The sequence below is a fragment of the Raphanus sativus genome, chromosome 1 (assembly GCF_000801105.2).
Source record: "Raphanus sativus cultivar WK10039 chromosome 1, ASM80110v3, whole genome shotgun sequence".
Taxonomy (NCBI): domain Eukaryota; kingdom Viridiplantae; phylum Streptophyta; class Magnoliopsida; order Brassicales; family Brassicaceae; genus Raphanus; species Raphanus sativus.
The window spans coordinates 21,734,352-21,746,776 of record NC_079511.1 but is presented as its reverse complement, the minus strand read 5'-3'; the positions used below and the strand labels follow the sequence as shown (position 1 = coordinate 21,746,776).

At 39.0% G+C, this 12,425-nt stretch overlaps 1 protein-coding gene across 1 annotated transcript; it reads right to left on the bottom strand.

Moving 5' to 3' along the window:
• Nucleotides 1-6,798: 6,798 nt before the first annotated feature.
• On the bottom strand, nucleotides 6,799-9,048 carry LOC108814868 (peroxisome biogenesis protein 3-2). The gene is made up of 7 exons (XM_018587543.2): nucleotides 8,769-9,048; nucleotides 8,517-8,678; nucleotides 8,236-8,426; nucleotides 8,001-8,134; nucleotides 7,586-7,713; nucleotides 7,266-7,484; nucleotides 6,799-7,186 (listed from the first exon to the last, which is right to left on the bottom strand). The coding sequence occupies exons 1-7, from the start codon at nucleotides 8,780-8,782 to the stop codon at nucleotides 6,934-6,936; spliced, it is 1,101 nt and encodes a 366-aa protein (XP_018443045.1). The 5' UTR covers nucleotides 8,783-9,048; the 3' UTR covers nucleotides 6,799-6,933.
• Between the last annotated feature and the right edge of the window lie 3,377 nt (nucleotides 9,049-12,425).

Sequence of the window (12,425 nt, the reverse complement as noted above, 5' to 3'; positions counted from 1 at the left end):
ATATATTACTCGACATTCATCAATACATTCTTCTTGTAACAATCTTATAATCTTTGTATTATAATCTTTGTATTCATCAAAGATCATCTCTTGTAACCATTTCATTTCTACTATATCAATATGAATCGAAGTTCATTCTACAAGTTCTTACGGGATTCAGCCCGCGATAATCTTTCCCTAACCTTTCTCAAACATTAAACCTGATCTAAAATCTAGGTGTGAGTTTTACCCCTCACAATTGGCGCCGTCTGTGGGGAAGAAACAATCGAATCCCTTACTCTAACTTGAGGATGAATCCTACCGATCAGACAACAAACCCGTCTGACCTTAACCTCCCGATTCAGAGCGATGGCTCACCGAACGACGGAGGCTCTAGTCCTGTAATCACAGAGCCTCGACGTGGCGACCACCGATCTGGGCAACAGCTTCCGGCTGGCGCTCGAACGAGCCAAACTACAATCGGGGATATTAACCCGAGACCATCAGGTGGAACCGCCTCCGGGCTCCCGATCACCGAGAATCCTCAGCAGCAAGCCATTCCGAATCAAACGGAGGCTCAGCTCTCTGAGATTCGCCAGATGATGATGCAGTTAGTGGATAGAGCTCAGGAAAGTGAGCGCACGATGCATCAGCTGACTGTTCGTCAGCAACGATTCGAAGAGATAACTAGATCTCTAAACTCAACAACCCAACCGCCGCAACGTCAAGCTCCGGGGACCATTTTTCATGATCGATTAACCGATCCCTCATTCCCCCGATGACGTTTAAACTTTTCCCCTGATAGCACTGCTCCGGAAGGACGCGGATCTGCTTTCCAGACACCTCATACTGGGACAGCCCCCGTGTTTAATCCACCTAACACCAGTGCTATGGGAAGTAACATAGCGACAACTAGTTCCACACCCGGTCAGGTTACTGACAGGAGTACTCGCTTACCTCCTCAGCCGCCTGATTTTAGGTCCGGAGCAGGAATATCCTTCCCACCTGGTGGCAGAGCGTCAGCTTCGGTTTATCAAACCAGAAGCTCGATCCCGAATGGGGACAGTTATCAAAGGATAGATTCCGATAACCCTAGAGCTGGTGAGCGATCTAGCCCTCCAACCGCATGGGAGGATGAGCCAACTCGATTCCGTCAGGAACCTGCCCGTCGGGTACCTGCTAACGACCCAAACATCCTTCCTTTAGAGGGACCTGAAGCTATCCGTAGATATATGGAATGAACTCACGCAGCTCTCCAAAAATTGGGAGCTCAAGTCCATAAAGCTACGAGCTCAGCTCCCGAAATCGACAGCTTGATCGAGGAAACTCGTGGAACTTCATTCACGGACAGAATTGCCAGCTCTCACATAAGAGATACCCGAAAAATCAGAATTCCCGAGTATGATGGGACCTCCGACCCAAAGGCCTATTTGAGAGCTTTCCGATTGGCAATCGTTAAAGCCCATTTCACACAGGAAGAATGTGAAGCAGGTCACTGCAGGACATTCGCCGAAAATTTGGTCGGAACAGCCCTTGAGTGGTTCTCCGGTCTCGAGCCAGCCTCGATAGACAATTTCGATCAATTAACTAACGCCTTCATGAAGCAGTACTCAACCCATATCCTGAAGCAAGCCTCTGAGGCCGACCTTTGGAAGGTCAGTCAAAGAATGGGGGACTCACTACGAGTTTACATCGAGAAATTCAGGGCAATAAGAACTAAGCTCTCGAATCCTAACGACCTAGTCGCCATCGAGGCTCTTAGGAGAGGTCTGATCTATAAATCGAAATTCTGAACAGAGCTAACACTCAATACTCCTCCAACTATCGATGACGCTCTTCATAGAGCCACCAAATATATTACTCTAGAGGAGGAGACAGCTGCACTGGATAAACTCCACAAGAAACCTCAGAATCACTCGAAAGGTGAATCCTCTGAGACTAAGGGACCTCATAAAAAGGGTAACCCCCGAAATAATCAGACTCAGGGAGAACATTCCTACGCAATCGAGGAAGACAAGGAAGAGAAACCTGTTGCAGCAGCAAACAAAACTCCCTGGTCAAAAGGCTTTGATAAAGGCAAACGTTGCTCTTATCACGATCGCGAAGGGCACTCAATCGAGGAATGTTGGGACCTCCAACGTCAGCTGGCAGCTGGATAAATAAAGGGCGGGACCTCTTGTTCCTCGGGGGCTCAGACTCCGGAGGGTCCCTCATTACTTGAGGATCGGTTTCAGTCATCGGGACCTCGGAGGGAAGGCCAACTTCCTGAACCTTAGGTTCCGAAGAGACGACACCTTTAGCAGGGGCAGAGCCTCCTTCATCAAGAACCTCCTTCACAGAGTCGAGGAAGGATCCCCCTTGGTTCTTATCACTCCCTCTAGAGGAGCTGGCAGTCTTGGTCGATCTACCCCTGGAACGGAAGGAAGGTTGAATTGGCATCTTCTGTGATTGAGTCTTCGAAGAAGTACTTGCTCCGGAGGAAACTTCGAGAATGGAATCACCTTCAGAAACTACGACACAAAAAAAAAATCCATTAGTCGTATAAGACAAATTCGAATAGTAAAAATCATGAATCATGAATAAAAAGATACCTTCTAAACCAGCAACCGTCACTGAATCAGGGAAGGACGCTTGGTACCGTTCAGGGAACCTAGCTGATCCAACTCTCGAAGTAGTGTAAGCTACCCAAGTGTTAGGGCTATGCTGTAGCTTCCTGTAGAGAGCTCTGGTAAGTTTGCTAGATAACTTGACAGGATCTTTGATTTCTGCAAAAAGAGTCAAAAGGCGATTAGCACAACATGACAAACAAAAATAAACATGTGAGCATATCCCTAAAATCCTAACCAGAAATATCAGACCATGCGTTCCTAAGGTCACGGCCTACAGGAACCGTGGAAGGGTCAATCTTGACATAAAAGTACTTCCTGCGCCAGTCATCATCACTGGCTGAGAACTTGAAAATGCCTAGCCCTGGACGACAGGGGAGATAGTAAGTACCACTCCCGCCATCCTTGGAAGTACTCTCCTTTATCGAGAAGAGACTCATTAACTCAGATAGCCCAACGATAACTCCTTCCTCCTTGGCTCTAGTGATGAACCCGTTTATCACTCGGATGACCGACGGGCAAAGCTGAGGAAGAGCTAGCTGATAATGATCTAAGAGATCCAGCAAAAGGGTGGGAAGAGGAAATCTAAGGTGGCACTTGGAGATATATTTTTCATGAACGCAGAACCAACCCTCCGGAGCGGTCTCGGGGTTCTCGTTTTCAGCACAAGCTCTAACTAGATCACTCTTGCCGTGAGCCTGAGTGGCAAGATTGACAACGTCCTGACCTTTCAAGAGGGAAGGGAAGTGAGGACCGGAGGAGGCGCTCTTACCGCCTTTCTTCTTCATCCTCTTAACCCTCGCTCCGATCGAGTCTTTACTCTTTTTCTTCTTGGCTTCCGCCATCTTCTCACCAGCTTCCTGTTTGACCTTCATAATACGGGCGCCGGAGGCTGAGATCTGAACTTCGCCGGAACCTTCTTTTCGACTCATGATAGGGAAGGAGAGGGAAAATAGGAAGTAAAGAATAGAATTGATCTAAGACAGACTCTCAGAGAGAAGTTCAAGATGAAGAACTAGATCGATCGAGAGGCGGATAAAAAAAAATAACGACAAAAAAAAACGGTAAAATAAAGAAAAGAGGTGTGAATTACCTTGGAAACCGTCGAGAGGCGTGGAGAAAGTGGAGAGACAAGCAGTTAATTCTCTCAGCTTTATATCTTGTCACGTCTCGAAAGTCGAAAATTAAAATTCAAACTCGCGTTAATCCACAGCCGTTGATTTAACCAAAGATAGATTACAGCCATCCGATCGGGTAAGGATAAATGCGGTTGAGATAACTAGTAATCATGATCTCAACAAGAGAATCTAGCTTGGGCGGCTAGGTCTAGCTCCCGAGAATAACGAAACCTCATCTCGAGAGCTGGGGGCAACTGTTGGGCCCGAATATGGCCCGGTAACTGATTATTCAATAATAAAGATGATGATGGGCCACGACAAGCCCATCACGAGTCTGAAGTCTAAAAGAGAGCTAAGCTAGAACCGGAGGCTGAAAGCTAAGGATCCTAACTAAGGAGGTCACGACGAAGAGGAAGCTCACGTCGCAACCAGAAGGAGCGCAGGACCCGGTCAAGGGGAAGCTGTTGCAGATTCCACCTCAAGTGGAGAGGATCTCGGAGATCAGTTACAAACAACCTAAAGAAGTCTAAAGCTATAAAAAGAGAAGGTCGAAGACGAAGAAAGGGATCCGAACCTACTCATACTTTTATTCAACATTCGTTTAAACATTCTTACTTGTAATTCTCTCGTGGTCTTTTTATTCATCAGAGATCATCTCTTGTAACCATTTCATTTCAATTAAAATCAATACAAATCAAAGTTCATTCATCAAGTTCTTACGGGATTCAGCCCGCGATAATCTTTCCCTAACCTCTTCTAAACATAAACCTGATCTAAAATCTAGGTGTGAGTTTTACCCCTCACAGGGAGGGGAAACCGAAGATGGCACTTAGCGATGTACTTCTCATGAACGCAGAACCAACCCTCCGGGACAGTTTCGGGGGTTTCGTCGTCGTTACAAGCCCTAGCCAGGTCGCTCTTGCCGTGGGCTTGAACGATAAGGTTGGTAACGTCTTGGCTCTTTAGGAGCGAAGGAAAGTGAGGCCCAGAGGAGGCGCTCTTGCCACCTTTCTTCTTCATCCTTTTGACTCTTGCCCCGATCGAGTCTTTAACTTTCTTCTTCCCGGTGTCCTTCATCTTTTCTCCGGCTTCTCGTTTGACCTTCATAAGACGAGCACCGGAAGTGGAGATTTGAATTGCGCCAGAGCTATCTTTCTTACTCATTGTAAGTAAAAGGAAAAGAGAGGAGAAGCGAAAGAGGAAGGATCGGGTTGAGATGAGCAAGAATGAAACCTCTAAGGAACTTAGGGATGAAAATCGAATTCGAAACAGAGATATAAAAATATATATATATATATATGCTGTAAAATAGAGGAAGAAGGAGAAGTTACCTTGGAAACCGTCGGAGGCGTGGAGAAAGTGGAGAGACATGGAGTTAATACTCGCAGCTTTATATCCCATCATGTCTCGAAAATCGGAAACTATATTTCAAATTCCTATTAATCCAAACCGTCGATATAATCGAAGGGAATTTACAGCCGTTCGATCAGATAGAAATAAATGTGGTTGAGATAGCTAGTAATCATGATCTCAACAAGAGAATCTAGCTTGGGCGGCTAGGTCTAGCTCCCGAGAATAACGAAACCTCATCTCGAGAGCTGGGGGCAACTGTTGGGCCCGAATATGGCCCGATAGCTGTTTGCTGAATGATGAAAGACGATAACAGGCCGCGACTGGCCCATCACGAATTCGACACCTAAGAGGAGCTAAGTTAAAGCCGAAGGCTGAGAGCTAAGGCGATCGTTAAAGAGGTCACGGTGAAGAGGAAGCTCACGTCATAACAATAAGAAGCGCAGGACCCGGTCAAAGGGAAGCTGTTGCGGATACCACCTCAAGCGGAGAGGATCTCGGAGATTAGTTGAAGACAATCTAATGAAGTCCAAGGCTATTTAAAGAGAAGTGGAGGACGGAAAAGAGGATCGGACTCAACTCATATTTTACTCGACATTCATCAATACATTCTTCTTGTAACAATCTTATAATCTTTGTATTCATCAAATATCATCTCTTGTAACCATTCCATTTCTACTATATCAATACGAATCGAAGTTCATTCTACAAGTTCTTACGGGATTCAGCCCGCGATAATCTTTCCCTAACCTTTCTCAAACATTAAACCTGATCTAAAATCTAGGTGTGAGTTTTACCTCTCACAAGCAGCTTAAGAGAAATAATGGAGAATTTTAACAATCGATTTTTCACAAAAAAGAAAAGTTTTAAGACTTGTAGATCTTTAGTTATATGGTTTCTTCTAAGTGTAAAGAGGCATATGGAGATAGAATATGCTGGTTAACACATGAGAGAATTTTTGCCAGTCCTTGTAAAGTGAAGGAAAACACTAAAGGATTAGGAGTGTTAGTAGTTCAAGAGATTTCGTACAAATTTTTGAACACGAGAGATTAGTTTAACGAATCAAAGTTTATTGTTAACAAACTCGAATTAACTTCGAAGAAAAGCAAAAAAAAAAGTAGGTGTTTTGGGTTTTTTATTAGAATAATTTTACAATTCTTAAATTTGTATTTATAGCAATTTTAAAATCTGATTTCCTTTTATGTATTGAAATACATATTTATGTAGAAAAAATAAATTTTCCAAAACCAAAAAAACATACCATACTACGGGGCTGTAGTTCTCCGCACTTTTCGAATGTCAACCTTGATAGCAAATTTATCTTTCTTACGTCATTCTTTTTTTCATCTACGACCCTATAGCATTCTGTCGGACTAAGTCCAATCCAACGAAAGCTAGATCTTTTACTGGTACAAACTTTTGTTGAAAATTTGTTTAAAAAACGATTTTTCTTTTGAGCAACGTTTTAAATAAAACTTTTAAAAGTATATTTAAAAGGATTAATCAAATTGTGTTTCTTCAAAAAAATTCTCATGTTATAGTGTGTTCTAGTTGTTGTACTAGATTAACTCTCACATTAACAAGAACTTCGTACATTAACAAGAACTTCTTAGTAGTGATTATTCGATATATACTAAAACTTTTCATCTTTTTTTTTGTGTTGCTGCAGATTTGATAGTTGCAGGTAGGATTGAAATTTATAAAGAAAAAATTGCTTGAATTATTTTCTAGTCAAGGTTCAAAACTAAAAAAAAATTGTTTTCTTTCTTTAACCAAATAATTAACTTTGATTCTACATGCTAACTAGACCCCAAAGAAGAAATCAAAACGTTAAAACACTTTGAAATTTAGAGAACGCTGAAGAGAACAAGCAAAAGCTGCTACTGCGGCATACTAGCGTATAAAAGAGTAAAAAAGATTTGAACTTGAGACATTTCTCTGATGACTTGTAAGAACCGATTCTTTCCAGGTTCAGCTGTAATCACAGGTATGATCTTCTCAATCTGTGGTAACATCTTTGCCAATGGCATCCCCGTAGCCAAACCACCGGCTATACTCTGCGTTTCCATTTCCTCTACCAACGCATCCGTGAAACACTTGAGCGAAATCTCAACTATATCTGTGAACTCAGTGCTTTAACACGAAAGAAGGCCAAGGGATAAGTTTAATCCTCATGAGTCTGATGCAGAGAGAGAGTGAAGACATTATTTACCTGGTTAGTACTTCTCGCGTTTCGACCATAAGTTGATGAAACTTGCTCACAGTTTCATCAGAAGAGCCAACACTTGTGTTTCTTGAAAGCTTTGCGTCTTGAGGCATCATTAGATAATCAACCCAGTGATGTGGACTTCCAGTGCACATGAACTCATCCACAATCCGTGACAAGGTTTCTTGAAGAACTCTTGTGGTGATTACATCCTTTAACTGCATTCTGCAATTAAAACACACACACACACACACACACAAACGTGTTTTTCATTGTCCCAATAATAGTCAAACTATCAACAATCTAGATACAGATTTGAAACATACCCTTTAAGAACTTCACTGACAGCACTTTGCATGTTTGAAATCAAACTCGGCATTGCATTGGTCACAAGAAAATCAGCACTTGATAAGAACTTCTGTTCATCATCTCTATCAATGAGATCTAACTCTTCCTGAGAAAAGATCACAGGACAAGGGGGAGACCCAGAACTATATCAAAAAGACTAATCAGAGTACAAACAATTTTAGTTCTTTTTTCAGTATAGAAAACAAGAAAGCTGATTCCAAAATATTAATCCATAAATTTCAACTGCGTAGTCATTACCATAACTAGACAGAGCTACTAGAAAGACAACCCAACAGGTTGTACTAGTTGGGGATGAGACGAGTAGAGCATAATGAATCAAATGAGAACAGGAAAGAAAAATAACAAGTATAGATGAGAGAAGACATATCTTACAAGTAAATGGGAGGAGGTGTCAAGAGCTCGTGCGGTGTCAACATACAAATGTCTGCCTAGAATGTTGACTTGAACCCTAATGTACAAGCTAAGCATTGTCACGGACCACAGAGACAAAACCATCCTAGTGAAACCTGCAAAGAGAACACACAAACAGATAACAAGTAAGAAAAACATTGAATTAGCCCACTCAAAACCCATGTAAAAGAAAATAATGTTTTTTAAGTGGATTTACTCAAAATCTTGAGCTCGTCCCAGAGATGAAGCTTCTCGGACTGACTCAACATCCCTTTCCCTTTGTTCAGCCTCTCCATAACACTAGAGACATCAATCTCTTCCCTTATACAGATACTCAAACACTGCATCGCGTGAGGCAGTGTGGTGGAGTCCACTATCATCTGAATATTCTCGAAATGGGCTTTCATTCTAAAGTAAAACCACCAACACGATCTGTTAGAGAATCTGAAAAAAAGTTGTGTGTTTTATTTATTGGTTGGTTACAAGAAGAAACTTAACTGAGCTTTGATGTTTTCGTCATGTTCACGGTCGTTAGCGAGTTGCCGTTGCAAATCGGCAAGCCTACGAGTATGGGAGTTGTATAGTCTGTAGAGCAAGTACCCACTTCCCAAACAACCCGTCGTCACGAGGATCTTTCTTCTATGGTTCCTCCAAAGGCCCCTAATTTCATTCCAGAAGATGCCGAATCAGTTATAAACCCTAATTTTTTAGGAAGAGAAATTTGAGAAATTGAGAAGAGAAGCAAAAGACCTGACGAAATCCATGGCTGGAGAAGGATAAATACAAACTTGAGGAGATGGGGTTTTGTTTTCAGAGATGTGATTGACTCCAAAGATTATAACTTTATCCAGTTTCCTCCTCACGAGATTCTTCGAATTTCGGACATGTAAATCCCCGACCGAGTTCCCTTCTACACGGTCGGTCACAGACGCCGTCGTGTTCGTTCTTTTTCTTACGGATAGTAGAATTGGCCCAACTCGGTTTATTTAATCGAACCGACTTTGATTTTATTTCATCAAAGCTTTGTCTGTCTGTCGGTAGATGTATTAGGCTCCAGCCAGTATAAGATAGTGGACAAAACCAAATAATTATGAGAAACTCTAATTATGAACATTTGAACGGCTCTAAAACAATTATTACCAAATTAGTAAAAGACAACCTTAAAAAAAAACTAATATCTAAAATGCCATTTATATATCTTATATGATTTTGAAATACGAAAATATTTAAAAATCTAATTTATGAGTCAAATATTTTTATTCAAATCCACCATATTATTTAAAAATAAATTCACACAAAATAATACAAATATTTTTATTTGAATTATTCGATTGTTTTTTTTATCAAAACCCAGTATTTTAATCTATTAAAAGATCAAACTAAACTTATATCTTGACTTCTACGAGGCCTAGTAGCAGCCATTGAGTAAAACAAGCTTTATTGATTTTATTATGTTGTTCAATGGGCTAATTTCAGCTCAATATCATAAGTGTATGTAATGTGCTTTTTTTCATAACAATACCAACAAATTAATTGACGCAGCAAAAAAAAATCCTAAATTCCTGAAAGAATAATTTTTTCATACAAAGTTCTTATCGGAATCCCAAAACAAAAAATTAAACCAAGTCAAAATACTAAACCTAATAAAAAAATTAAGCGTCGATATTATTCTTTTCTACTACAACTCAGTCTTCAACCAATTCTTTGAAGTTCTTTTTCTCAACAAGAGGAATTTTTGGCGTTTCAAGTTGATTCTCTATGTTTTTAGCGTTATCATCCACTTTTAATATACTAACGCATAAAATATTCATGTTATGAACTGATGACCCACTGCCCAGCTCTTGAGATGTTCTAGAATGGATGATCTCATTGTTGCTTGTTTCTGTGTATAAATTTGATCAATTTGCATTTTATGCGTTTGTATATAGTGCAAACAGCTTACATAAATATCAAAAGGAAACATCACTACTTGGAGTTCTTCTTGACATGATTCATCAAGAAGACGACGTGTTACCTATAAATGCATTATTTGACAATCAGGCCTTCACCCAGTGCTTCAGTTTACAGCTTGGACTCGAACTAAAATAAAACTATTTAGGATTAAATATGATCAAAATTATATGTATCTCTAAGAAAAAAATTAGAGAGCTCAATGAGCATCAAATGCATCAACCGTAAAGAAAGATTTATAGCTTGGAGTGATTTGAACATGACCAACAGATGAATTGACAACATTACCAAAATTCATACACTTCCATTAGGACAATTCAACACAATCTAATCTTTCCTACACAAATATGGTGCATTCTACAGAATCAACATAAAGATAAGTATTCATAAGCAAGTTATACTTTCCCAAATCGATTCAACATTTTGAACATAGATCGAAAATCATGGAAGATATTGATCCTTAGATCGAAAGAAGAAGACTTACCTTAACAATCTCGTAAACAGATACTTAGCTTGCGGCGGCAAAAATCAAATATCAAAAGGAACGAGATTTTATTCTTCTGAGTAGAAATCCTAAGAACATCACCAAGGAAATGAAACAGAGAGGGGATCCCAGATTCCTCATGATCATAGAATTTCTCGTAACTTCCAAGCTATACCGTTAAAGTTTCGTCTATCATCGCGCTTCAGATCCTCTTGAATTTATGCTACGATTGTACGGACTCAACGTCGTCTTCTATGCTCTCTCCGCTTAGAGACTGGAACACAATTCGAAATCTTACGGAAAAGAATCATGGGAGATTTTCAGCGGAGGGTGGAGGATTAATGTGCTGCTTCTTGATGAAATTGTCGAGTATGTTACCGGGAATAAAGAAGAAAGTTCAGTCGATGCTTGAGAGCACCGTCTTGATATTAACGTTATTTTCTTAAAATAACTCGACATTTAATGTTCCCGTATAATGAATTGTGCAAACTATGTTATATGTTATGATGGCAATACCAATGGCAGTATTTGTAAATATGCTAGTAATTAAAGGTGTATTAGATAAGTGAGCTGAGGATGGCTGTGAGTTTGCCACGTCAGCGATAATGGCAAAATTGTTATTAGTTTACTTATACAAGTTTGCCATGTCAGCAATATTTTATGTGTTATCATCCCTTTCTTATTAATCAAGAAGCATTTTCAAAGAGTAACCTTAAAATTGTAAGTTATTTACATGAGTGTCATAATGACGTGGCGGCACCATATTTCTTTTCATCCCATATATAGAATCACCCTTGATTTACTAGAGAAATTACAAAGAAATGTCATTATGGTTCCACATTAATAATCGTTTTATACATCATACACACATATACAACACCGAAATATCTTTCTAAAATTAAACGTTTGAATGTAGTTGTCATATATAGATCCACAATAGTTATTGTCGTATTCGCACATTAAATGATTCCGAATATTTAGGTGTAATCATATTCTTCTCCCCAATCTTGATTGTCAAGTTATTATATATATATATATATATATATATATATATATATATGCTATGTAGTGAACGTATATTTGGAGAGATCAGTTTATAGAAAATGCGAACAATTATTATGCTATTGCTTAATTACGCGAATGCAATATTTTCTTCGGATTTTAAGTTCACCACCTCAATTTTCTTATTTATTATATATTATAATTCCTATTTATTTAAGGTTTCTTACGACTACTATTTAAACAAACTTCACCGCCAGTCACTTTTCATATATCCCTTGTATATTAATTGAAAACCATTTAAAAAGTTGTAACCTTAAAATTGTATTAATTAAAAAAGAGTATTGTTTAAGTGTCACTTAATTAGAATGTAAATTTGGTTTACGTGGCACCAAACAAATCAATTGAGAAATTAGTAAGTCTAAAACCCTAAAATTTTATAATTATATAAAATAATTCAGGTTGCTCAAGTGTTCTTTTTAATTTCAATTGAGTCGAAGGAGGATCAATTGTAAATTGTCGGGGATATTATCGTTAGAAGACCAAAAATTCCTAAAATTTGAACCAAAATTTTGTGATACACAATTTTATAATGAATCTCTTTTGGTAAGTTTAAACTATTTTTAATTACCAGGCTGTTTAAATAAAATAAGAAACTTTTCCACCAAGTTAATGCTTCCACCGAATTTTAAAACTTGGTACAAAATATTGAAGAAATTCTATATGGTAAATTTAATTTAAGATAATAATATACTTTATCACCAAGTCAATAATTTCGACCCTTGAAAACAACTTGCCAAATATGTTTGTGGTAATTATTAAAAATTTACATAAATAGTAGTTCACTATATCACACTAAAATATGGTTTTCAGATAATTAATGCTAATTATTTTAATTTTTCAAACAATCTGAAAACCTACCTATGGCTACTATATATATACGATTGAGTTTTCCTTTAGAAATACCATCAAAT